The 27,850-nt window shown below is 42.0% G+C and overlaps 1 protein-coding gene across 3 annotated transcripts in view; it reads left to right on the top strand.

Moving 5' to 3' along the window:
- The first annotated feature begins 16,273 nt into the window (after positions 1 to 16,273).
- Positions 16,274 to 27,850, top strand: part of Ints10 (integrator complex subunit 10) — a 28,945-nt gene continuing 17,368 nt past the window's right edge. For all 3 annotated transcript variants that reach the window (XM_041674419.1, XM_041674418.1, XM_041674421.1), the window contains exons 1-7: positions 16,274 to 16,466; positions 16,909 to 16,976; positions 18,531 to 18,634; positions 19,276 to 19,415; positions 20,628 to 20,709; positions 21,163 to 21,303; positions 26,080 to 26,251. In XM_041674419.1, the coding sequence (XP_041530353.1) occupies positions 16,338 to 16,466; positions 16,909 to 16,976; positions 18,531 to 18,634; positions 19,276 to 19,415; positions 20,628 to 20,709; positions 21,163 to 21,303; positions 26,080 to 26,251 (836 nt within the window). In that variant the 5' untranslated portion in view covers positions 16,274 to 16,337. The remainder of the gene's footprint in view (positions 16,467 to 16,908; positions 16,977 to 18,530; positions 18,635 to 19,275; positions 19,416 to 20,627; positions 20,710 to 21,162; positions 21,304 to 26,079; positions 26,252 to 27,850) is intronic.

Genomic DNA, 27,850 nt, shown 5'->3' with positions numbered 1-27,850 from the left:
TTGGCCTGTAATTCTCTTTCTTGGTTGAGTCTTTGTGCGGTTTTGGTATCAGAGTAACTGTAGCTTCATAAAAGGAATTTGGCAATGCCTCTTCTGTTTCTATATTGTGAAATACATTAAGGAGTATTAGGTCTTCTTGGAAGCTCTGGTAGAATTCCACATTGAAACGATCTGGTCCCGGGCTTTTTTTGGTAGGGAGGTTTTTAATAACTGCTTCTAATTTTTCGCGACTAACAGGTCTATTTAGATTGTTCACCTGGTCCTGGTTTAACTTTGGTATATGGTATTTATCTAAAAAAGTGTCCATTTCCTTTACATTTTCCAATTTTGTGGCATATAGGCTTTTGTAGTAAGATCTAATGATTATCTGAATTTCCTCTGTGTCTGTGGTTATGTCCCCCTTTTCATTTCTGATCTTATTAATTTGCAAATTCTCTCTCTGCCGTTTGATTAGTTTGGATAGGGGTTTGTCAATCTTGTTGATTTTTTCCAGGAACCAGCTTTTTGTTTCATTGATTCTTTGTATTGTTTTCTGTGTTTCTATTTTGTTGATTTCCGCCCTCAGTTTGATTATTTCCAGTCTTCTACTCCTCCTAGGTGAGTCTGCTTCTTTTTTTTCTAGAGCTTTCAGGTGGGCTGTTAATTCTCCAATGTGAGCTTTCTCTGTTTTCTTTAAGTGGGCACTTAGTGCTGTGAACTTTCTTCTTAGGACTGCTTTCATAGTGTCCCATAAGTTCGAGTATGTTGTTTCTTTATTTTCATTGAATTCCAGGAAGACTTTAATTTCTTTCTTTATTTCTTCCTTAATCCAGGTATGGTTCAGTAGTTGACTGTTTAGTTTCCATGAGTTTATAGGCTTTCTGGGGGTAGCATTGTTATTGAATTCTAACTTTAATCCATGGTGATCTGATAAGATACCGGTGGTTACTAATATTTTTTTGTAACTGTGGATGTTTGCTTTGTTACCGATTATATGGTCGATTTTTGAGAAAGTTCCATGAGCTGCAGAGAAGAAGGTATATTCTTTCCTATTTGGGTGGAATGTTCTATAGATGTCTGTTAAGTTCATTTGCTTCATTACCTCCATTAATTCTCTTATTTCTCTGTTAGGTTTTTGTCTGATTGACCTGTCCATTGGTGAGAGAGGAGTGTTGAAGTCTCCTACTATTATTGTGTGCGGTTTGATGGCTGCCTTGAGTTTTAGTAATGTTTCTTTTATGTACGTGGGTGCTTTTATATTAGGGGCATAGATGTTCAGGATTGAGACTTCATCCTGATGAACTGTTCCTGTTATGAGTATAAAATGCCCCTCTCCATCTCTTCTGATTGATTTAAGTTTGAAGTCAACTTTGTTAGAGATTAGTATGGCCACACCTGCTTGGTTCTTGGGTCCATTTGCTTGATAAGCCTTTTCCCAGCCCTTTACTCTGAGTAGATGCCTGTCTTTTTGGTTGAGGTGTGTTTCTTGAAAACAGCAGAATGTTGGATCCTGTTTTCTTAACCAATCACTTAGCCTGTGCCTTTTTATAGGTGAGTTGAGTCCATTGACATTAAGTGATATTAATGACCAGTGGTTGTTAGCACCGGTCACTTTTTTGGTTGTAGAGTTTGTGTGTTTCCCTTCTTTGAGTTGTGTTGGTGGAGGGTCTCTAGATGTCTGAGTTTTTGTGGTCATTGTTGGACTCCTTGGTTAGTGATTTTCCTTCTATTACTTTCTGCAAGGCTGGATTTGTGGCTGCATATTGTTTAAATTTGTTTTATCCTGGAAAATTTTGTTTTCTCCATTTATAGTGAACGAAAGCTTGGCTGGGTATAGTAGTCTGGGTTTGCATCCATGGTCTCTCAGTTTCTACAGTACATCTATCCAGGACCTTCTGGCTTTCATGGTATCCATGGAGAAGTCAGGTGTAAGTCTGATAGGTTTACCTTTATAAGTGACTTGGCCTTTTTCCTTTGCGGCTCTTAAAATTCTTTCCTTATTCTGTATGCTTTGTGTTTTGATTATTATATGGCGAGGGGATGTTTTTTTTTTTTTTTTGATCCAGCCTAATCGGTGTTCTGTATTCTTCTTGAACCTTCATAGGTATATCTTTCTTTAGGTTTGGAAAGTTTTCTTCTATAATTTTATTAAATATATTTTCTGGACCATTGAGCTGTACTTCTTCTCCTTCTTCTACTCCAATTATTCTTAGGTTTGGTCTTTTTATTGTGTCCCATATTTCCTGAATGTTTTGTGATGAGAGTTTGTTGGACTTGCTGTTTTCTTTGATCAGTGTGTTTATTTTCTCTATGGTATCTTCAGTATCTGAGATTCTTCTAACTCTTGTATTCTGTTGGTTATGCTTGTTTCTGTAGACTCTGTTTGTTTACTTAAATTTTCCATGTCCAGCCGGCCCTCTCTTTGTGTTTTATTCTTTGCCTCCATTTCAGTTTTAAGTCTTGAACTTTTTCCATTATCTGTTTGATTGTTTTTCCTTGGTTTTCTAGGGTATCATTTACTGATTTATTAAATTCTTCAAACTTTCTGGTATATTTCTCATCCATTTCTATAAGGGCGTTTTTTACATGCTGTTTAAGGGCGTCAATCACTTTCATGAAGTCAATCTTTTCTACTTCTTCTTGATTAAGGTATTCATGTCCTCCCGTTGTGAGATCGCTGGTTTCTGGTGGCTTCATGTTGCTTTTCAGCTTGTTGGGTGAATTCTTGCATTGGCGTCTGCCCATCTCTTCTTCCAAATGCTCCCTTATGGATCTTCTTTTACAGGATCAGGTCTCCTTGCCTACTGATGTACTTTCCCGGTGCTGACTCTCCTGGTGCCGAGATCAGATCTCCGTGCCCAATGATGGCTCTCCCCAATGCTGGCTCTCCTGGCACCCAGATCAGGTCTCCGTGCTGGTTTGGTAGCTTTTAAACAAAGCGCCTACCTTGCTTGGTGCAGGCAGGCTATAGAAACAAAGGAACTCCCGCCCGCTTGGGTGCCCCGAGGACTCTGACCCAGTGCCCAGATAGGCTGGGCTGAGTGATGTTATGTGTCGAAAGAGGGCAGTGAGACCTAAGTGGGGAGGACTCTGGATGCAAGCTGGGTGGGACATGAAGAAAGAGGCAGTATGCAGGGAGCAGAGGCCCTGCAGAGAGCCCAAGAAGGACAGGGGGTCGAGGAACCTCTGAGTTCCCCGTCCCGGGCTGGCACCGCGGGGTCAGAAACTCACCCCAACGTTGGCTCTCCTGGCACCGAGAGATCAGGTCTCTTCTAGCACCTTCTTTAGGGCTGGATTTGTAGATAAATATTTCTTAAATTTGGCTTTATCATGGAATATCTTGCTTTATCCATCTATGAGCGACTGAAAGTTTTGCTGGGAAAAGTAGTCTGGGCTGGCATCTGTGATCTCTTAGAGTCTGTAGCACATCTATCCAGGCCCTTTAAAATGGCTTTTTAGAATCTCCATTGAGAAATCAGGCGTCGTTCTAATTCTAATACAGTGGCTCTTAACCTATGGGCTGTGACCCCTTTGTGGAGGGTCAAATGGTTGTTTCAAAGGGGTTACATATCTGATATACTGCATATCAGATATTTATATTACAATTCATAATGTAGAAAATTATAGTTATGAAATAGCAATGAAAAAAATTTATGGTTGGGTATCACCACAACATGGGGAACTGTATTAAAGGTCACAACATTAGAGAGATTGAGAACCACTGTTCTAATAAGTCTGCTTTTATATGTTACTTGCTCTTTTCCTTGCAACTTAAATATTCTTCCCTAGTTCTGTTCATTTAGTATTTTAATAATTATGTGAGAAAGGGATTTTTTTCTAATTCAAACTATTTGGTGTTCTGTAAGCTTCTTGAACTTTATAAGGATATCCTTCTTTAGGTTTGGGAAATTTTCTTCTATGATTTTGTTGAAAATATTTTTCGAATTTTTGAGCTGGGATTCTTCTCCTTCCTCTATTCCCTAATATTTTTGTTTTTTGTCTTTTTATAATGTCCCAGATTTTCTGGATGTTTTGTGTCAGGAGGTTTTTTTTTTATATTTAACATTTTCTTTGACAGAGGGATCCCTTTCTTCTGTCATATCTTCACCACCTTAGGTTATCTCCTCCATCTCCTGTGTTCTGTTCATGAAGCATGGCTCTATAATTCTTGTTCAAATTCCTATGTTTTCATTTTCAGAATTCCCTCAGTTTGGGTTTTCCTTATGGATTCTATATCCATTTTTGGGTCCTGAAGAGTTTTATTCACCCCTCCCTGTTTGTGTGTGTGTCTGCCTGGATTTATTTAAGGACTCCAGTCATTTCCTCTGTAAAGACCTTTGCTATCTTCACATAGTTGGTTTTAAAGTCTTTCTCTTGAGCTTCAGCTATGTTGGTATATGCAGGGTGGGGCACTGTGTTGGGATAGCTGGGGTCTAGTGGAGACATATTGACCTGGTTGCTATAGGTTGTGTTTTTACATTGGCATCTAGGCATCTGGGATTGGGATGATTATAGTTCTAGGTGCTGATTTCTGGATTTGTGTTAGGTGAGTATTTTGTTACTTTGTTTCTGATTTAAGAGAATGTGGTGGCTGTGTTGCCTGGGAAGAAATTGTCCATGGACCTGACAGATGTGGCCACTGGGGAGTCCAGGTACAATGTGTTTCTAAATATTGGGAGCTGACATTTAGAAATGGGGATACGCTAGGGGTCTAGGAGAGTTCTCATGGAGTAGAGCAAAGTGCTCCACAGGATCTATTTATTTAGTCTCCTTGTAATGGGGATTAGACCCTGAAGAGAGGTCACCCCAGAATGTCTGCTATAGAGCTGGTATAAGATTGGAGGATTGGATCTGGAGGAGCAGAGAAAGAGGTAAAGACCTGCAGTCAGCCTACCTGGTCCTCTGGCGGGAGAAGCCAGTGTTCTCTTTTTGACATTTATTTTTATTTTATGTGTATGGATGCTTTGCCTGCATGTCTGTCTGTGTTACATGTATTCAGTGCTGGCAGAGGTCAACGGTGCACATCAGATACCCTAAGACTGGCGTCACAGGTAATTTTTGAACCACCACTTAGGTGCTGGGAATCAAGCCTGGGTCCTTTGGAAGTACGACGAGTGCTCTTAAGTACTGACTCATCTCTATAGCTCTTTTGTGATCTTCTATATTCATGATTCCTTTCATAACAAAAATATTATTTTAAAAAATATCAGAAACAAAAATAAAATGTACTCTAGAGAAAGTTTCGTGATATATGAATATGTAAATGGGACATCAGATTATTATATCTTTGTCTTCTAATTATCTTTTCAAAGTCAATATGAAATATTTAAGTATAAATCTAAGTCTCATTTGAGACTAGTCAAGGAGGTACACCTTGATGCACAGGTGCATCATTAGCTCAGCATCATCTCCCTGATGCACAGGTGCATCTTTAGCTCAGTATCATCTCCCTGACGCACAGGTGCATCTTTAGCTCAGCATCATCTCCCTGACTCACAGGTGCATCATTAGCTCAGCATCACCTCCCTGATGCACAGGTACACCATTAGCTCAGCATCACCTCCTGCAATATTGTGATTTCAAAGCCAGCTTGAACTGCAGGATACTCTGTCTCAGCTAACATGGGAGGTGACCCTGGGAAATAGTTCCATGTGGTTGCTTTACAAACACATGTGTTAAATACCTGCCATGATGTCACAAGTCTATCACTGCAGAGCAGAGAAGTAGAAGTAAGTAGATCTCTGGGGCTTGCTAGCCAACCAGTAGGTTTAGTGAGGTACTCTGTCTCAAAAGATAAGATGAGAATTAAAGATGACCTTCATACATGTCAACATACCAACACACACACACACAAACACACATACACACTAATGACAGTTTACAATGGTAAAAATGCTTATTTCTGAATAACCAAGTTATAATTTATATTTTTCTTTCATGTGCTTTTCTGTGCTTTTCTAATCTACCACAATGATTATTAATTATTTTTGGAAAGTTAGGCGTTACTTGATTCTGATAAATAAAAGCAGTGGCTTTTGCAAAGGCCTGGGAAATAAAATTTGAATGCAGAACTATTAAATTTATGGGATATCTAGATGATTTATAGTATTGATTCACAAACTATTACAAGGTGCTCTACATTTAAAATTGAATAATAGTGGCCTTTTCCTATTTGAAAGTTTCATTTATTTTGTTTAATGACTTAGAACCAAGCATAAAACACCAAGTTATCAGTCTACACGCATGCCAATGAATTATTAACATGCCAAACAGAATCTGGAGCAATGAAAGTTATAAAGGAAGTTTGGGCCATAATTTGGACAAGAACATCAAGAAAAATTTCTGCTTTCAGTCCATCAGAATTCTTATTAATGTAGCACCTTCTAAAATAAAAGAATCCCTATATCCATCTTTTATGAATTAAAAGCCATAGGTTTCTCATATTTTGAATAATTTAACAAATAAAAGTCAAAAAACAACTGTACTCAACAGTGCATAGAATTTTTGTTTTGGTTTTTTTTTTGTTTGTTTTTTGTTTTTTGTTTTTCGAGACAGGGTTTCTCTGTGGTTTTGGAGCCTGTCCTGGAACTAGCTCTGTAGACCAGGCTGGTCTCGAACTCACAGAGATCCGCCTGCCTCTGCCTCCCGAGTGCTGGGATTAAAAGCGTGTGCCACCACCGCCCGGCAACAGTGCATAGAATTAAGAAGCTGTTTAAGTGTAATGCTTGACTTCAAAAAATTGGAGACAAAGGACTTCTATAGTTTGGGTACAGGCTGTCCCCAAACTTGGTCTCTAAGGTAGCAGTGATGGAAAGTGATGAGACCTTTAAGGCAGAGAGCCTGGGGCATTGATCTTGTCTCCCAGGAGTGAGGCAGGTATTGAGGGACGGAGTTAGTGTCCTCAAGAATGGGTTGTGCTAAAGTGAACTCATGTGAACTCATAGTAGAGCCAGCACTTCTCGCTCCGAGGTCTCATATAGCACAGCGTAGCCTGAAACATGCTGCACAGCTGGAGATAGTCGTAAATTCCTGATCCTCTTGCCTCTGTCTGAAATGCTGAGACTATAGGTATGCACTCCACGCAAATGGTTTTATATGGTTCTGGGGATGAAGCCACCCATGGTTTTGTGCTCTCTAGGCAAATACTCTATCAACTGAGCTGCATCCCCAGATCAAAAAAAAAATTAATCTAAATATACTGTACTCTTTTACTTTTAGCATGATAGCAAATTAATAATTGGAAGGAAATCTCAAAGTTTTTAAGCTTTTCTCCAGTGTGCCTCTATACTAGATTTCATTTCTGTACAAAATGACATTGCCTTATGTCCTTGAAGAACCCAGAAAATAACATGAAGATGTCCTTGAAATATTATTAAAAAATTATTTCCTGATGTCTCTCGATGATCCTAAATTCTGCATGGCAGCTTGCTGTCAGTTTTCATAAATGTTAAATTAATTTTGACACCGAGTATTTGGGACAAGCTGTAGCTGAAATGCAAGACTGAATACCTTAGGGTGTCAGGGAAAGCATCAATGTGAGGCCATCCAGCAGGATCTATTTGTGTTAAGTATTGTGAAACCCTAGTGTTGCTTCAAAGGCTTGCAGCTTCCTGGAGAGTGGCCAGCAAATTAGAGCTAACTTTGATAAACTTCAGGCTGGCGCCATAGGTAAATTATGAAGTGTTCCACCCCCAGCCCTATGGCAAGCAGTCATGTTGTCCCTAAGACAGCTTACAGGAGTCAGCATGGGTGATAAAGACTTTGTTCTCCAAATGGCAAGTCTGAGCTCTGAACACTGTCCGTTGCACGACAGAAGGGCAAGGATAGAGGCTGGAGGCTACAGCCATGACTCTCACCATCTTGGTTTCGTTGGTTAATGCCCTTCTACATTTAGACAGGGACTTTAAGAAACTTTTGTAAAACACAATGGCAATGCATGTAGATCAAGGCTCTGACTTTTATATGGGATTTCAAAAGTGGGCACCATTTCGTTATACAGGATCAAATGGGTGTTTCCATTAGCTTAGCAGAGGGAGCTGACTCCATAGGCAGAAAGGATCCAAAGAAAGTAGAAATGAGAACGGGAAAACAGATCGCTCCTTTCAGCCTTCACCTTATAGAACAAGGGGGCTTTCTTATCACTTTTATGGTAATTGACCCTCTTACTGGCTGACATTTCTGTATTTTTATTTGTTTGTTTGATTTTAGAGAGTTTAAATTTTTTCATTAAAATCCAGTTAAATCATTTTCTCCTTCCCACTTCCTCCCTCCAACCCTCCTACCTTCAGCTATTTTGAATCATGACATTCTCTCTCTCTTTCTCTCTTTCTCTCTCTGTGTGTGTGTGTGCGCGTGCGTGCGTGTGTGTGTGTGTGTGTGTGTGTGTGTGTGGGAGAGAGAGAGAGAGAGAGAGAGAGAGAGAGAGGGCTCTAAATATATAAACACAAACTACTGATTCTACAAAGTGTTGCTTGTCTGAATATGATTTCAGGACCAACCACTTGTTATTAAGTAAACAGTGGATAATCTCTAGGATAGACTATTTCTCTTTTTTATCATTTCCTAGTTGCCCATAGTTCTCTGCCTAGGGAGGGGAACCATCCATGTTAGTATGTCTGCTGGTGTTGTACTTTGTTTGGGTCTGGACTAGGCAGCTATACTGTCGAGGCATCATGGGTGAAGCCTCTTTGTCATTTCTAGAAGGCAATCTGACAGTAGAGTTTCTGGTTCTCCATCTCTTAAAATCTCTCTGCCCCATCTTTCTTCATCCCTGAGCTCTAGGTGCAGGGGTTGTTTTGCAGATATATTAATTGTCACTGGGCACCCATTCTCTGAGTTTTGACTGGTCATGGTTATCTATCACTAACTCCATCTTCTGCTAAAAGAAGTTTCAGGCACCCATTCTCTGAGTTTTGACTGGTCATGGTTATCTATCACTAACTCCATCTGCTGCTAAAAGAAGTTTCGTTGATGAGGTGTGAGAGTTACAGTTATAAGATAAGTACTTAGAAAGCAGCTAAGAATTATGCTGGTTTAGTAAAGTGGCTGTAACAGGTTCTTCTTCAAGATTCGTAACATTACTGACCCTGTTTGACTATGTTTCCAATACCAGGCATGATTCTTGCCTGTTGGGAAAGCTGTAAGTCCCATCACACAGCCTTCAGTTTCTACTAAGATATGAGTGCCACTCTTGTCCCCTTAAGGCTACCACGCTGAGTTGATCATTGCTGTAGTTCATAGGTGTCACAGCTGGCTAGGACTATTGGTTCTCCCCTGGAAGCTTGCTTTGCACCTTCCTGTTCTATGAAAGTTCCTCCCTTCCCAGGGAGGAAGATTTCAGATCAGATCCAGCTCAGGCCCTCTGGGTCCTGCGTCCAATATGCACAGCATCTTCAGCAATAGGGACTTACCTTTAACCTCCAGGAGGCTACTAAGAGCAATGGCAATAGTCAATATTGTTTTGGGAGTCACTTAGACTCCCCTGCTGCCTAACATGAAAGTGGATTTCTAATGCCTAGTGCTGGGGATTTGGTTAGTCTATGGTCTTGGCGAAGCACTGTCATCTCAGTTAGGGTTTCTATTGCTGTGAAGAGACACCATGACCACAGAAACTCTTATAAAGGAAAACATTTAATTGTGGTGGTGGCTTACATTTTCAGAGGTTCAATTCATTATCATCATGGTGGAGAGAATGGCAGCATGCAGTCAGACATGGTGCTGGAGAATTCTACATCTTGTAGGCAACTGGAAGTGAACTGGTGCTGTGGGAGCTCCTTTAGCCAATAGCCTTAATGTACCAGCCCACTTGGGTGTGGTCTCTTATGCTTTAAATGCAGCTGTAAAGTGTGTGCTAGCTCTCTTGCTTTTGGCTCTTGCTTCCAGCTGCTAGACTCTGTTCTTGTTCTCCATTTGTGCAGAGGATTATGATCTATGACAGTGATCTGTGGGTCTCCTCTAAATAAATAATCTCTTATTATATATAATTCTGAGCTAGTGTGGGATTATTTTGTAACTTCCGTCATCAAACTGGGACACTGGGCATGGCCTGAGCATATATGAGACCTGAAAGCCCGTTTCCACAGTGACACTCTTCCTCCAACAAGATCACATCTACTCCAACAAGGCCATACCTCCTAGTAGTGACATTTCCTTTGAAGGGAGTCATTTTTTTTTCAAACTACCACAACACAATGACTCACACTTTTCAAGATTAAAAAAAATTATTCTGATCAGTTTAAATTCAATTTTCTCTGGTCTGGAAATTGGTAGAAAAATACATATGTAAATAAGCAAAAACAGTCGGTATCTGTCTATAAATAGTCAAATACATTCCATTGTTGTGCAATACTCCCCTTGTTCATTGTAAATATGTATTACCCTCATTAGTTAATAAAGAACTGATTGGCCAAAGGCTAGGCATGATTTAGGGGGCAGAGAGGATGCTGGGGAGAAGATGGGAGTCTGGGCGATGTGGATGATGGGATGAGCAGGATGGAAAGTATGTAGATGAGGTAAATGAGCCTTGGGGCAGTGCATAGATTAATAGAAATAGGCAAATTCAAGTTATAAGAGCCAGCTAAGGGCAAGCCTAAGCTATCAGCTGATCATTTATAATTAATAGTAAGTGATTATTTGGGAACTAGCTGGCAGGACAGAAAAGTCCACCCACACTCAGTCTTCTGCTTTAGTCCATTCTACAAAGTCCCGAGTAGAACATGGGCCTGCAAAACCATCACATAATTGGTTGTCCCTGGCGTCACTGAGAAAATAAGCAACATCCTGAGGACCATAAAGGTTCCAGGAGCACTGATACCCCAGCAGACACAACACATCACAGAGTGAGCCTACTAACAGCTCAGTCATGGATGAAGGGTGCTAATAAAACTAAATCGAGTCCCAAAATATCCAAGGAAAGTGGAAAGGCTTTTGCATTATCTCAGTCAGTATTCTATTGCTGTGAAGAGAACCCATGACCACGACCACACTTATCAAAGAAAACAATTAATTGGGACTGGCTTACAGTTTCAGAGGCTTAGTCACTGATTTCATGGCAAGGAGCATGGTGACAGGCAGGTAGTCATGGTGCTAGGGACATAGAAGCTGAAGTTCAAAATCTGATCCACAGGCAGCAGGAAAAGAGACACTCTGGCCTTGGAATGAGCTCTGTGAAACCTCAAAGTCCACCCACAGTGACACACTTTCTCCAACAAGGCCACACCTCTTAATCCTTTCAAATAGTGCTACTCCCTGGTGACCAAGGATTCAAGTCTATGCACCTATGGGGGCCATTCTCATTCAAACCACCACATTCCACTCCCTGGTCCTCATAGGCTGTAGCCATATCTTAACACAAAATGCATGTAGTCCAACTTCAAAAGTCTGCGAAATCTATCACAATCTCAACACTGCTTGAAAGTTCAAACTCTTTTCTGAAACTCAAGGCAATCTCTTAACTATTACTGTGTTAAAATCAGAACCAAAAAACAGATTACATACTTCCAACACATAATGGCACAGAACATACTTTACCATACCAAAAGGGAGGAAAGAGAGCATACTGAGGAAATACTGTACCAAGCAAGACTGAAACCATCAAGGCAAACAGATTCTGCATCTCCTTGTCTGATGGCAAAGTAGTCTTCAGATACCCAACTTCTTTCAGTTTGGTTTACTGCAATATACCTCTCTATTGGGCTGCTTCAACACCCTGTTAACAGCTCTCCTTGGCAAGTATCCCAAAACTCTGGCATATCCAACATCTCTAGGTCTCCAAGGCAAACCAGGTTTCAACTTCACAATGTCACACAATTGCATCTCTACTTTGCCTCCATTCAGAGACATGCCTGAATGTCTGGCCTCAGCAGCTTTCCTAGTCTCAGAGGGAGATGCTACAACCCCTTTCTTGTATCCTTGGTTCTAAAGCCAGAACCGTATGGCCAAAGCTGCCAAAGTCTTCTGCTTGTCTCCACCTGTTTCCCCCACCCCACCCTGTTCAAATACATTTCATTAACCTCCTGGTTTTGATGGTTTCCTTCACGACTTGAGCTTTTTTAAAGTTCCATTTTACAAGTTGGGAGCCCAGCTGGGTGGAGTCCTGTCCCTGTGCTCAGATAAGCACTTGAGAAACCGGGAAAATCAAGCACACAGCTTACTTCTTCAAAAGAATGAGGTGGAAAGAAGCTTTTCCTGGAATACTGGGAATGATGTTTTACAACCTGGTGATCCTTTGCTGTCTGATGAGGCAGGCTCTACTGCCCAGAATTTATGTTTTATGGTTATTCAAGACCTTTTCCCCTAAATCTTGAACTTTACTTTTATACCATGAAACCCAGCCTAAGTGACTTATGTTATCTTAGGGTCAGATCAATTCTAACACCCACAGGCATTATGTTTACCTCAGTCAAACTCCCTAGACCCTAAACTTTGGGCACTATCTCTGAGTCAACAGTATCCATTTTTGTGAAAGAAGTCAGATGTTCTTTGTGAGGAATCTCAATGCAAACATGTCTTAAATTGTTGTATACTTGGGGCTGATTTAGTTGCTATCTGGATACTTTTTTCAAAATTGTGCTGTGCTTAAATATGGCTAAAGTGAAATGATTTTGGCCAGACTCTTGAAGTCCTTGTCCAGCATTGGTTATAAGAAAGTCTGGCTGAGCCAGGTTTTACTCCCGTCTGTTCATGGGTCATTTTTTTCCCCAGTGAGCTGAAAAGCCTGCAGGAGAATGGCCACACCATGAGGTCACCATTCCTGTTATTCCATTTAACATCCAGCTTTGCTTCAACCTTATTTTTAAATCTCTTTTAGCGTTGTATTTAGATCCATTATACTTCCCAATGATCTTTTTTCCTCCAACTCTACATTTTGTATTTTTCCTCGCTCAGCTTGCTCCTTTTCATTATAGATCTGCAAAAGACCTTGATAACCACACAAACTAAGCTGTCTTGAACTCTCCTCTTCCAATGCCATTAATCCAAAATCCTTCAATTTGATCTCGGATAGATTTTTCAGACAAAGGCAGAGAGCAGCTACATTCTTCACCAACAACACTCTCTGTGCCACTTACTAGTATTCTTCTCCTCTGAAACCTCTTGAGCCAGGCCGTCACAATGGACATGGCTCTCAGCACCACTGTCTGCCAGGCTCCATTAAGCCCTGCTTAAAGAGTCCAATTGCTTTTCTAGTCTTAAGTCCCAAAGTCCATATTCTACCAACAAGCTGCATGGCCTGGTCTGTCACAGCAATGTCCTACTCCTGGTACCAACTTCTGTCTTCAACAGTGTTCTACAGCTTTGTTACAATCTTTGGTCATTTGACCAGTGGAAAACAGGTGCACCATAAGTCAGTGCCACTTTACTGAGACTCCGGCTTCGTTGTGCATTTGAGCCAAAGAGGGGAAAATAAGTCTCTTTGTTCTGTGCTTTTTGAATTCGCACACTAATTCACCACAAGTTTTGACTACTTGTTTATAAATTATTCATTTGCAAGCCTGTATGCCTGTATCTTTTCATATTTCTATAAATAGCATTGACATAAAAACAATAAAGGAATTTAAAAGAAAGTTTATTCAAAACTTAATATGAATGTGATGCCTTTGGCCAGGGGCAGGAGTTTCCCTTGTCTTGAATGACGTGTTCACTGTAGAGGTGGCACCAGAGGCTCCTAGAATCACAGAGCATAAAACAGTCTACAAAGTGACCAGGACAGCCAGGACTGTCACACAGAAAAACCCTGTCTCAAAAATAAATAAATAAATAAATAAATAAATAAATAAAATTTACCCCAAAACCAAAAATAATAAAAATAAAAATAAACCAGTTATTGAAAAATACATTTTCCAGCTCAGCTACATTGTGAGGGCACCAGTTACCTGGGCTGGGAAGCCTCTTCTGCAATGTCCAGATGTTGTATCATTCTTAGCTTTAAGATTAGTGGAGCCTTGAGTCTTCAAGGCTTAATGAGCTCATCTAACAAGATTATCTGCGATAAGAATATATAATAAATAAATATAATAAAGAATAAAGAATATATAATAAATAAAAATAATAAAGAATATATAAAAATAAATATAATAAAGAATATATAATAAATAAATATAATAAAGCCCTAAATAACCCTGGTTCTCAGCCTACGTCCCAGCTCTCCACAATCAGATTCTACTCATTCAAGTGTATGGGGTTTGCAGAATCCTTAATGTAAACAAAGCTTCATTCAAGAACTGTAGTTCACTGTTGAAATGTATATATTCATATTTAAATATCTGTATTTTTCAGTTATACAAGTATATGCCAATTTCTTTTGTTAAAAAAAATTAAGGTTCTATGGTGATATGCAAGATATTCATCAGTATTGCTATAGGATAGGGTCATTTCAGGTTCCCTATCCTCAGCTGCCCAAGGAACTAACTGGGGACATCGCCTTGGGCACCTGGGAGCCACTCTAGGTTCAAGTCTCTTGCCAACCCTAAGGTGGCTTCCCTTAACTAAGCTTCCCTGCTCCCCTATCCAACCTTCCTTTATCCCAATCATCCTGTTTCCCCAAGTTCCCCCCATCTTCCCCTTCTCACTTTTCTCTCCCCATCTCCCCTTACTTCCATCCCACCCCACCCCCAAAATCCCAATTTTTTGCCCTGCAATTTTGTCTACTTCCCATAGCCAGGAGGATAACTATATGTTTTTCTTTGGGTTCATCTTCTTATTTAGCTTCTTTAGGATCACAAATTATAGTCTCAGTGACCTTTATTTATGGCTAGAAACCAATTATGAGTGAGTACACCCATGTTCATCTTTTTGGGTCTGTGTTACCTCACTCAGGATAGTGTTTTCTATTTCCATCCATTTGCATGCACCATAGAACCTTCATCTGGCGATGGATGGAGATAGAGACAGAGACCCACACTGGAGCACCGGACTGAGCTCCCAAGGTCCCAATGAGGAGCAGGAAGGAGGGAGAATATGAGCAAGGAAGTCAGGACCACGAGGGGTGCACCCACCCACTGAGACAGTGGGGCTGATCTATTGGGAGCTCACCGCTCACCAAGGCCAGCTGGACTATGACTGAAAAAGCATGGGATAAAACCGGAAGCCAAGGACAATGGCACCAGGTTTTGATCCTACTTCATGTTCTGGCTTTGTGGGAGCCTAGCCAGTTTGGATGTTCACCTTCCTAGACCAGGATGGAGGGGGGAGGACTTTGGACTTTCCACAGGGCAGGGAACCCTGACTGCTCTTTGGACTGGAGTGGGAGGGGGAGAGGAGTAGGGGGAGGGGGAAAAGGGTGGGGGGAGGGGGAAAAGGGCGGGGGGGGGGGGGGGGGAGGGGGGAAAGGACGCGAGGAGGGGGAGGGAAATGGGAGGCTGGGAGGAGGTGGAAACTTTTTTTTTCTCAATAAGAAATTAAAAAAAGAATTAAGTCAGGACAAGTAGACGTCCAGCCCTTGGGAGGTGGAAGTAGAGGATTAGGAGTTCAAGGTCATCCTCGGGTACACGAGGTTTAGAAGTTCAAGGTCATCCTCCAGTACAAAGTTCAAGGCCAGTTTGGGCTGTGAAAGAATGTCTCAAAAAAAAAAATTCAGTCAGCTTTGACTCTTTTATTTCCTGCTTTTATGTGGCAATTGGTGACAACAATTAATAGAAACTATATATACTATAGGACTCACGTTGAAAACTTACTTTCGGGACTCTCTTCCAATTCAGCAAATGAATAGTGCCTTGTCAACAGAACAGGGAGGCAATTTTTTTCTAGGGCTCAAACGCAAAACAAAGCCGGGGTTTCATTAAAGTGTCACCGATTTATACTGTAGGTATTTTTTCGTTGGTCAAACGTTTGACCAAAGATTTTAACACTTGCTGGGCGGTTCGGTTGCACAGCTGAGGGTTTTCTAAATGCTAACTGTTCAGTATTGGAGAAAAATAACAGATTCAGGATTCAGGCGAAACAAACAGAGCAGAGGCGGGGGCGACTAGCGGACTTCAACAAAGCTCAAAAGCAACAGGGGAGCCTAGGTTTTCACGTCCGCAGGGGTGTGGATCTTCGGGCACCGCAGAGCCGAGCACAGCTCGTGACTCTCAGGGACACTCGGAACTGTGCGCACACGCGAGTCCCGCACCGGGAGGTCCGCACTTAGGGTCCTAGGCGAACGCTAGAACCTGGAGCCCGGATCGCGGTTTCTGGCGCACCGGATGCCAATCCGAGGGCTGTAAATCCACTTCTCCGGAGTTTCCAGTGGACTCCGAAGAGGCGCTGCGCCACGTGGTTGGCTGGCCTCCGGGCATGCGCAGTGGTCGCCCGCGGGGGGCGAGGGGCGGGTGCTGGTGGCGCCGTGGGAGTCCCCGCCGGAAGCGCTTGTCGCCGGGGTGATGTCGGCCCAGGGCGACTGTGAGTTCCTGGTGCAGCGAGCCCGAGAGCTGGTGCCCCAGGACCTGTGGGCAGCCAAGGCATGGCTTATCACGGCCCGCAGCCTCTACCCGGCCGACTTCAACATCCAGGTGAGACAGGCACGGCGGTGCGCCCGCACGGAGGGGAGCGTTTAGCCGAGCTGGGCGGCCCTGGGTGCAGAGCACGGCCGGGACTACCTCCCCACACTGCACAGTCGACCAGCCTCGTCCCCAGTGCCTGCCAAGGCAGAGACCACACACTAGATGAGGGCCCAGGCCACGCATTCATTGATCATGGTGGCAGCTATCTCTTCACTGCCTGCTGCACGGAAACGTTATCCCAGTCGATCCCAGAAACCCCGAGGATGGAGTGAACCCTGAGCCCCAGTCCCGAGCTCGGGGCCACCACGGGATGTTCTGTGCTCAGGCTGTCCTTTCCCTTGGGGGTCTTTTGGGTGAAGGCCCAACCCTGAGCGGCGCTGCAGGTGGGCTGGAGCTGGGCTAGCTACTGCGGTGGTGGAAGGTGGTTGTGACCCTGTGTGCCTTGTTTCAGTATGAGATGTACACCATCGAGCGGAATGCAGAGAGGACCGCCACTGCGGGGAGGTTGCTGTATGACATGTGAGTTAATTATCTGGGATCCTTCCAGGACCTTTTGTGGACACCCTAAGAGGGCTCTTCAGATATCAACAACTGATAGAAGATGGGACCCTACATCCCTGGTACACAGAACTCAGGCCGTCTTAATTGCCAACACGCCTGCTGCAGAGATGGCTTATTTTTGTATTTTAATCCCCAAATTTGTATCCGTGGTTTATGTAAGAAACCAGCATTGATAGAATGAAATGTGAAAATCCCGACTAAAGAAGGTTTAAGTTTTGTGTGTATCTGTGCATCTCTATGGAAACACATAAATACGTTGGGGAGCTGACAGAGTGAGGGCACCCTATTCTCACTCTGAAGCTTGCTTTCACCACCCACTATGGTGGGCCCCCATGTCTACTTTATAGAGATGCTTGTTCTTCTTCCTTTCCATATAGCGCTTCTCAGCCTCTCCTTTCTTGGTGCACATTTCCAGTTATTTTAAACTATGTCTGGAATGTCAGCGCTTCTCTGCCCATATTTTGGTGTCTCTAATTTGTAGCAAAAGGGTATGTGCATTTCATCACCTATCGAGTTGTTCTCTACAAAGGGCATCCTAAATATCTATTTCCACAAATTTTATATAAGATTGTCAGTTTTCCATACTCCCAGCACCCTTTAAATGATTGTCTCTATCTCCTTTTTTCTTTCTTCTTTTCTCTACCTTTCCCCCTTTTTCTCCTTTTCTTTCTTTCCCTTGAGACAGAGGAATCTCACTTCATTGGCCAGGGTGGTTTTGAACTCAGAAGACTCACATGCTCCTCCTATCTTAGCCTCCCTGTAGCTGGGACACAGGCTATACCACAACTGGCCCGTGTCATGGGGAAAATCATACCTTGCTATTTTGTTTCTTAAGCTTGTGCCCCTGATGCTACCAAAAATGTGGAGTATTACTGCCACTCTTCTCTTTGTTTATTTGTGGTCAGTGATTTGCCTTTTTTTTTTTTATAGAGTATCACTTTTTCTATTGCTGTGACTGATAGAAAGGAAGGGTATATTCTGACTCGGGGTTTGAAGATCCAGTTCATCTTGGTGGGACCACTTGGCAAAAGGAGCAGGGTAGCTGGTCACTTATTCATGCAAAAGATGAATGAGGGCTTTCAGACTGCTTTTGTTTATTCTTTGTTTCTGAGACCAGGTCTCATGCATCCCAGATTGCTGTGGGTTCAAATTCATTAAATGTAGCTGAGGACGACCTTGAATCTGATCCTCTTGCCTTTACCTCTCAAGTTATAAGCATTCACTACCACATCTGGCTTATGGGGCACAGGGATGGAACCCTGGGCTTTGTGCATGATAAGCAAGCATTCTACCAACAATTGAGCTGCATCCACAGTCCCCCGTTTCTAGAAACATCTAGAGACTCTATGAGGATTCTCAGTTATTTTAACTAATAGGCTGTTTTGTGCATTTATTGTGGAGTATTCTGATGTATATAAACATTTGCCTAAAGAAAAGAGGTTTTCTCTACATGCTGGTTTTTTACTTTGTTGAATCTGGTATCTTACTTTGGTGTGTTCATTTTAAAAATAGGTTTGTGAATTTCCCAGAACAGCCGGTGGTGTGGAGAGAAATCAGTATCATAACGTCAGCACTGAGGAATGATTCGCAGGATACACAAACCCAGTTTTTAAGGAGTGAGTAACAGTAATGCCCACTTCTGGGATACCGTGTCTGTCACAGATGTCTCAGTCACATCTGTCATAGTGGTGCCCACATTATGGTTTATGCTAGGCCGTGAAAGTCTGTGGTGACGTCACTTGGTCACTTCAGAATTTACGTAGAACACTTACTTAAGTGGTCCTATGGCATGGCAGTCTGTCAGTGAAATCAGGAGATTGTATTTTGGACACATTTTACAATAACCAGAAAGCATCTATAGATAAACCCAATCTTCACAAAATAGGAGAAAAACTTCGAACTTCTGGGTTGGTTGCTATACCCAACCAACGATGAGCAATTCTAGATAATTCGCAAGCGGATGGTTTTGGTCATTTCAACTTCAGCAAGTTCCTGCCTTTCTCTTAGTGTAGCTATGTCTGTGGTGATGAATCACTCAGGTCATGCCTGCCCTCTGGACCATCAGGCCTCCAAATGTTTCATGATTACTCAGCAAACCGCTTGTGCCAAATACTCTGGAGTCCAGAAGTCTGCTAGTGTGCAGGTGAATTCCAAGTGTTTACAGTTTTATGAATGGAAAAGAATACCTTACTTCTTTCAGGTCAACATTTTCTTTGTGGGGAAAAACAAAACTTCAGAGGTGAAATTTTGTTTGCAGGCTTGTTTGAAACTCTTCCGGGTCGGGTCCAGTGTGAAATGTTGCTAAAGGTGACAGAGCAATGCTTCAACACATTGGAACGGTCAGAGATGCTGCTGCTGCTTCTGAGGCGCTTCCCTGAGACCGTGGTGCAGCATGGGGTAGGGCTGACTCCTTGCTTTTCTTTAAGAGAGGACTACAGTTGCTTATCACTCGATTCCCTGGCATTCATTACACATCTCCAGATATCTTCCTATCAACCGTAGGTTATAGTCCCCCAAATTTGATGGTGTTATTCAGTAGAAAGTTACCTATTTCCATCGTGTTTGACAATGTGTTGGAATTTAAGGGCTCGCCACCAAGCTGAGCAACCTGAATCCCATCCCTAGGTCCCACATGACGGAAGAAGGAAATGGATCACAGCAAACTGTCCTCTGATCTCCACTTGAATGCCGTGGCATATTTCTTCTCTCTCATAAATAAACCAAAATCTCTTTAAGGGCCGCCACTCGCTGCATCTGGCCTATTCTACAGTGGGCTCATTTTAACTAATTTATCTACATGGACAATGCTCGTCTTTAAAGGTTAGCAATGCAGTCATGCAGCCCTTAAAGAGATTTTGTTCAGTGATGGACTGTGTACATGGTAGTGGTCCTATGAGGTTATATTGTGCAGTGACAACATGGTATATATTCCGTGTGAAATTCCTACTGATGCATCAGTCCCTATTGTAAGCGATGCATGACAGGCATTCTCAGGTCTTCAGTGGATATGATTTGGGGGACACAATTTTGATCTTATATTCTTTGCTTGTTGCAGTGGCATTTTACTTTGTTTGTCCTGTGATCTTTTATGCTGTCTCAACAAGACTCTTTGTTTCAAAGAGAATAAAATGAATGTGTGAGTGGATTGATAGACTTTGCAGTGCCGGGACACGAGTGAGGGGAAGGTGGCCTTAAAACTCAGACATTTTTGCCCAGTGCTTCCCCAACTGTAAGATTATCTACTGGGGTCTCTTGAGATCAGCTGTTGTCATTCTTGTACTTCTTGACAGAGAGAAAGTTGGTTTCCAATGTCTTAGAAAATCTCTCCAGCTGTCACGCTTTGTGCTGTCCTCCACTGTCGCGCTGGACTTTCTGTAGACACTTTGTTAGCCCTCTAACTTTGCCTGTTCAGAGGAGCATGAGACGCGTGGACAGGGAGTCAGTGAACTTGATCCGGGCAATGTCGCTGATGTACTCTGACGTTTCTAGTCTTTAAAGTATAATTGTTTCTTTCTTTGAGAAATTTGTGACAAATAACAGAATACTGTTTCTTCCTGTGATTCTGACATCTTGCACTGTGCACATGAGGTGACTTTTGTCTTTAAACAGGTTGGCCTTGGGGAGGCACTGCTAGAAGCTGAGACCATTGAAGAGCAGGAGTCTCCCGTTAATTGCTTTCGAAAGCTATTTGGTAAGAAGCACTGTATTTTGTATTATTTAATTGAGGTAAGTAGAATATCTGGCATTGTCATTTCTGGAGTAAGGTTACCTGTACAAAGCAAAGGAGCTCTTTAGATTATGAAATTTAGTCTTGCTTTTACCTGCAAAGCATTTAAAAGAAAAACCTCTTGTGTGTTCTTTAGTATTTGCTATCTCTGCTAGAATGTGTACAGCATGTGTGTGCATATGAAGCGTAGTCATAGCCACAGACCCCTCCCGGGGCCAGCAGATCTCTGCCCACGGGCATATTTTCTCTCAGCCTCCCTCCCCTGATGTCCTTCAGTACAGCTCGTTTAAGCAGTTGTGTCAGGGTGATTCCCCCTATATATTTTAGATGCTGCATTCAGTGAACTGGAAAATGAGTTTGTTTCTGTTGGAACCCTAGTTCAAACAACCTGAATAGTCTATTTTCTCCTTGCAACAGTTTGTGATGTCCTTCCTCTAATAATTAACAACCATGATGTTCGATTGCCCGCCAATTTGTTATATAAATACTTGAACAAAGCAGCCGAATTCTACATCAACTATGTCACTCGGTCCACACAGCTGGAAAATCCGCATCAAGGTGAGTGGAGCATCCTACACCTGCTCAGACTTAGTTTGCTAAAGTCCCTCAGAAGTCCCTCTCTGAATGTGTGTTAGTTTGATAGTTTTCCTAAAAGAAGTATGTAAATATTTCTGTAATCAATTCTACCCTTTGAAATAGTATGGTTCGTAACATCACACAGGTACCTTGAGCGCCACCCGGGTGCCATAGCTCAAAAGCCACCTCCTTTACCAGCCAGCAGTCATGGATCCTGGAGCCAAACAAGCACAGTCGTCTCACATGTGCTGTTAGCAGCTTTACTGTATGAACATCATAGGCACAAGCTAGGTGGTAGAGCCCTCTCTGTGATATAGCCTAGAGCCCATGATCGCAGCTGATTTCCTTGGACTGCCAGCCTTAGCTTAGGCTTGTTTCTAACTAACCTATTTCTATTAAACTGTGTGCTGTCACATGGCTCATGGCTTTTACCTCTCCTCCTGCACGCCCTGCTTCCTCTCCATCTCCTCTGGTGTCTCTTCTGCACCTCAATTTATCTCCTCTTCTTTTCTCTCTGCCCGGAAGTCCTACCTAGCCTCTTCCGGCCTAGCTGTTGGCCATTCAGCTTTTTATTAAAGCAATCAGAAGGTGCCTTGGCAAAGACACATCTTCACAATGTAAAGAAATATTCCACAACATTTCCCCATTTTATTTAAATAAAATGGAAAGGAAAGATTTTACCTCTAACACAGTAAAGAACAATTATCAGTAATGGTCTAAATAAAAACGGAAGCTTTTAGCTTTAACAAAGTAAAACTATATACAATAAGAACAATTTTCAAGTAAGAATTACATTTACAATGTCCAGTTCATGTGCATTTGGAAAATCTGGAGAAAGTACTGTATTATCTAGCTTATCTAAGTGAGTCCAGAGTTTTATAACTAAGCCATTTTTTATTATAGCTTGTATTACCAACTTTAAAATACCTTTTTAGAATGTAAAACATTTTCGTAGATAAACAAAAACTAGCTTTTATGTCTCTCATCCATCTACATTTTACATCTCTTTTGTAAGTTTCTTTCCTGAATTTGGTAACAAAACTGTAGCTATAACTATCTCATCTTCAGCTCCATCAGAGACCCAGGAAGGATAAAATATTACTTCAGTATATAGGAAATGGAGAGCAAACAAATTCCAAAACTAAGAAGTGACAGAGACGTATGGCTGCCTGGACAGTCACCCCAAGGTTCCTCCATAACACTGGGGCATCCATCTTCTGCCTACAGTTCTAAAATACATGACAGACTTTTCTGTGAAGCAGGAATTTTGAAAGACTGGTCTACCTTGTCTTGGCAAAGGTTGGCAGTCACTTTCTTTGTGTCCTGCTTGTCCAGTTTGACAGCATTCCGTCAGAAGTTGAGGCAAGGGCAGTTTCTTTGCCCCGTGGCTGACCTTGCCACAAATGCAAGCAAACTCTATAAGGAGGTTTTTCTATGCCCATAATTCCTTTATGAAGTAGATTGGTACTGCCAGGAACAGACATGTCTCATTATCATGAGAAGCCGTAGGTTATTGAAAACATTTTAAATTGCACATTTTTTAGGTCTTTTAAGAATTTAAAGACCATCTATCTATTTAAACTATATCTCTGGTAGACCTTGAAAACATACCTAGCATTGCTCTAAGTTTGATTGTTATAGATGACTATTAACCTGTATTTTCTTTATTATCCTAAATAGCTTTTAAGGACTAAAATTTTATATTGCCTTTTTAAATGAGCCACATAGGTATAATACCTTAAATAAGAATAGAAACATATACAGTATAGCAAAAATAACCTTAAATTTGTATCACTATACAAAAATCCATACATTGTAAACTATATGAGACTGGTGGTTGTTCAAAAGTAGACTCAACAATCTACTTTATCTCATATTTCTATACTATATCCCCCCTTTTCACTTCAGAAAGAGATCCCTGAATCTGATCGCCTTTGTTTAGCTTTCTCCCTGATCATGACCAGTAACAGTTTGTAACCAATCCCCCTAAATGATGACAGACATCCATAATCCACCAAATGACTAAAAACCACCCATCATACCTCTTGGGAATGTGGACATCGTATTCTCTAGACTGCCTCCTACTGTCTGGAGGTGATGGCATCTTTAAGGAACCCTGAGAAAAGTGGGATAATGGTCAGGTCCTGGAAAAACTAGCCGTAACACTTGTTGTTCAGTTTTTGTGTAATGGGAAAATGCAAGACTTATCTCCATTCCTGGCTCGAATAGTCTGCAAGGCTGGACCATCTCAGCCAGCAGCCTTGAAGCTGTTCTGCATGCAGAGCTCTGAGGAAACTGCAGAGGCATTCTGAGAGGCCCACCTGGTTTCATTAGTGTCTCATCCCCGTGCACTGACAGCACACAAACTTTTAAAGGTAACTTACATATCTGAATTAATACAAGTATGGATTGTGTGTTATACACAAGCCAATAAAAGATGATTTTTTTTCTTTTATGTTTGAGCAGATAAAATACACATCATGAGTCTTGTAGTTTTTTTGTTTTTAGTTTTATTTCTTAATGTCTGTAGTCAGGAGTTTCAGCAGGTATCCCCTGATCAATCCTGATCCTCTTTAACCTTGAATGAATCCATAGCCTTTCATTTGTGTGGAAACACAAGCATAACCTCTTCCCCAAAGCAGTACATTTTCTATCTGCGCTGGTTTAGTTCATCAATTCCTCATGGAATCCGTGTGTCGCAGCAGATATTCACTCCTCAGCAGCCAGAAAGTTCACAGTCAGATTTGGTTTTTTCCCAAATCTGAATCTGTTTTAACTGAGCACCTGCAATGTTCCTCTGAGCACCTGAGACAAATCTAAACTGCCATGTCAGCTGCTGCAAGTTTCAACTTAGTGCATGGTGCTGGTGGCTGGCAGGAGCTGGTAGCTCCTCCTCTGTATGCCACCGAACACTAGCCTGCCTAAGAAGACTGCAGGACCAGAAAGCTATTGGTTCTTTGTCCAGACTTTTTTTTTGTTGTTGTTTTGTTTTGTTTTTTTGAGACAGGGTTTCTCTGTAGCTTTGGAGACTGTCCTGAAACTAACTCTTGTAGACCAGGCTGGCCTCGAACTCAGAGAGATCCACCTGCCTCTGCCTCCCGAGTGCTGGGATTAAAGGCGTGTGCCACCACCTCCTGGCTATCCAGGACTTTTCTTAGCTTTTTCGGGTCTTATTTTGGATATTTTAGCCCCCACATTGGGTACTATATGTTAATGGATTTTTCTCTGGACTGCCAGTACTCTCTCTCTCTCTCTCTCTCTCTCTCTCTCACACACACACACACACACACACACACACACACACCACACACCACACACACACACAAACGCGACATGGAACCTTATTATTAATCATGAGAGCTTGACCTATAGCTTAGGCTTGTTCCACTAGCTCTTACAACTTAACCCATTTATAGTAATCTGTGTTTTGCCTCATGACCTTTTACTTCTTTTCCGTCTTGTGCCTAGATTCATCTCCTCTTTTTTTCTCTGCCCAGAATTCCCACCTAGCCTCTCCTTGCCTAGTTATTGGCCATTCAACTCTTTATTAAACCAATCAGAAGGCGCCTTGGCAAATATATATCTTCACAACGTAAAGGAATATTCTGTATCACATAGGGCACAAATGTACAGTTACAGTACTGAATACTGTAGGCAGCAGGAGCACACAGTACTCGTGTATCTCAGCGGTCCTGAGTGTATAGAGTGTTTAGTGGAAGAGCATTGTATGAGACGAGGACACCACTGTTGGTGGCGCTTGTCAGCAGCAGCTCTCGCAGGACTGGAATTGACTGGGTGTGGGAGGGCTCAGGAGAGGGAAGGCCTCGGTTCACTGCACACAGCTGTGGGTTACAAATTCTGTAAACTCGGCTGTCACAAAACAGTTCTGTCTTTATTTACTGATAAATTGCTACTGTAGCTTTCAACTTTTTGATGTTTCAGAAAAACTTTTGATTCTTTTTAATACTTGAAACACATTACTTAACTGGAAAAATAGTTTGTGTCTTTATAAGTTTTTCTCTAGGAAAATTTTTTCATGTTTTAAACTTTTATTGGAGATGGCAGTTTGGGGATGGAATGGGAAAGGTGAATAACGTAATTATATTTTAATTAAAAATTTAAGAATTGTGGAAAATAAAGTTTTCTAATATCAAAAAGAAAAAAAGAAAGTGAGAGAAGCACCCAAAACTGTGTCCCTCAGTGACCAGCTCTTCTTTAAAAACAACAAAGGCATATAAACGTACCCTGGTCTGTGCCTGAGCTGTCCTGGCGTTCTGCAGCGTCATCTTTTCTGTAGCTCTCTGCTCCTGGGGGATGGTGAGAAGAGCTCCCATGTGACCTTAGAGGCTCCAGTTGTGTAAGCAACGCATCACTTAGGGGACCCCTCTGAGGGCACTTTGGGACATGTGTCAGGGTCGTACTTAGGGGACCCCTCTGAGGGCACTGCGGGACATGTGTCAGGGTCGTACTTAGGGGACCCCTCTGAGGGCACTGCGGGACATGTGTCAGGGTCGTACTTAGGGGACCCCTCTGAGGGCACTGTGGGACATGTGTCAGGGTCGTACTTAGCCTTTTGAGTGAGGATTCAGATGTTTGGCTCATTTGTCTAGTGCCATATAAATACGTAGTTAGAAGGGGGGGATGTATTATGCTCAGTACTTTTGTCTTTTGATTGAAGAGTCAGATTTTTTTTTTCTGTCAAGTACCATATAAATAAGCAGTGATATTAATTGTAGGTTACTTTTTCTCATGTCTCAGGTGCACAGGATACATCTGATTTAATGTCGCCCAGCAAACGTAACTCTCAGAAGTACATAATAGAAGGCCTGACCGAGAAGTCATCCCAGATTGTAGACCCTTGGGAGAGGTTGTTTAAGATTCTGAATGTGGTTGGCATGAGATGCGAATGGCAGACGGATAAAGGGAGACGGTAATGAACGGTTGATTCCAGAATTGCTCATTAAATCTTCAGTGTGTCAGGACCCTTGTACAAAACAAAAGCTTCTAAGAAAATCAGCACCGTGCGTAGATACACTTCTCTGCGGGGCAGTTTTGTAGCAGTCACCGTTCATGCAAGAGAAGAGGGCACTTTTTCATCTTATCCAAGATTCCCAGCTGTAGGGAACTCCTGAAATGTGCTGAGCGGGGCTGGGGAGAAGCCCGATGGGTAAGTGCTTGCTTACAAGTGTGACAGCTGCCTGTAAGCCCAGCACTGGGGAGACAGAGACGGAATTCTTGGGGTGATCTGGCCGTCTAGACAAGCTTGAATTGTCTTGTTCGAGGTTCAGTGAGAGCTCTTTTCCCAATAAACAATGTGAGAAGTGATCAAGAAAGACTTTCGGCATCAGCTTCACAAGGACATGCACTTACATGATTCCAGTACCACCCATGATCTGTGCCACACACAAACAAACACACACATTACAAGCAATAAGACAGTACTGAGTGTGGTGGTGCGTGTGTTTAATCCCAGCACTGGGGAAGCAAAGGTAGGCGGGTCTCTTGAGTTCTAGGCCAGGGTCTGCAAAGCAAGTTTCAGGATAGTACTTTACAGAGAAACCTTGTCTCAAATAAAGAAAGAAAGACAGGAGGGAGGGAGGAAGGGAAAGGTAAGGAAGGTATGCATACAAAAAAACATACAAAAAAACCCCACACAAAACAATAAAAAGTAAATAAATAAATTTAAAAAGAACATACTGAGAACTTGAACCTATCCTATCCGTGCAGAGAAAAAAGAAGTTAACTTGCTAGGCTTCTGTCGTGAGGTTGTCTTTCTGGAGATTCACCAGTCATGCAGATAATAAAGAATAACGTTAATATGAATAAACATGTCTCAGAAGAACTCAAGTGGCAAACACAGTGACAAAAAGATGAGAAGTAATAAATCTTGGGAGTGGAGAAAAATTAACACTGAACTGTTGATAGGGATGTAAATTAGTGCAGCTGTTATGCAAAATAGTGTGGAAGGGCCACAACATCTGAGGGTAAATTACCTTTCATCCTGCTGTGGATTCCAAAGGGACTCAGCATATGAAAGAGACATCTGTATGTTTGTTTGTTACTACACTGTTTTCAGTAGCTATGATACGGAATCAGTCTAGGTGCCCGTGAATGTATAAAGAAAATGGGAGTCTGATAGAGATATATTACAACATTATTCAGCCATAAGGCATCATCTTGCAACATTTTTGGTAAAATAGATGAGTCTAGGTGACGTAAGTGAAGTAAGTCAGATACAGGCAAATTCGCCATGACGTTAATAAATGCTGTTTGGAATGTAGAATAGTGATCGTGTGTGCCTGTGAATGGGGTTGGGAAAGGAAGTAGCAAAACGTCAGCTAACAATACCCGAATATAATTGTTACAGAAAAATAACTTCTGATGTCCTAAACGCAGAAGGTGCATGGTGAGTCACAATAGCTTAGCTGTGTGTGGTGCTGAGGATTGAACCCAGGTTCTGCTTAGGCCAGGCACGTTCTCCATTGCTGAACCACAGCCCGGTAATAGCTGATTTTATATTTAATTTACA

Source organism: Microtus oregoni, unplaced genomic scaffold (genome assembly GCF_018167655.1).
Source record: "Microtus oregoni isolate MIOR12 unplaced genomic scaffold, Mior012 000025F_ref0000491, whole genome shotgun sequence".
NCBI classification, from domain to species: domain Eukaryota; kingdom Metazoa; phylum Chordata; class Mammalia; order Rodentia; family Cricetidae; genus Microtus; species Microtus oregoni.
This window is presented reverse-complemented; position numbering and strand designations above follow the sequence as displayed.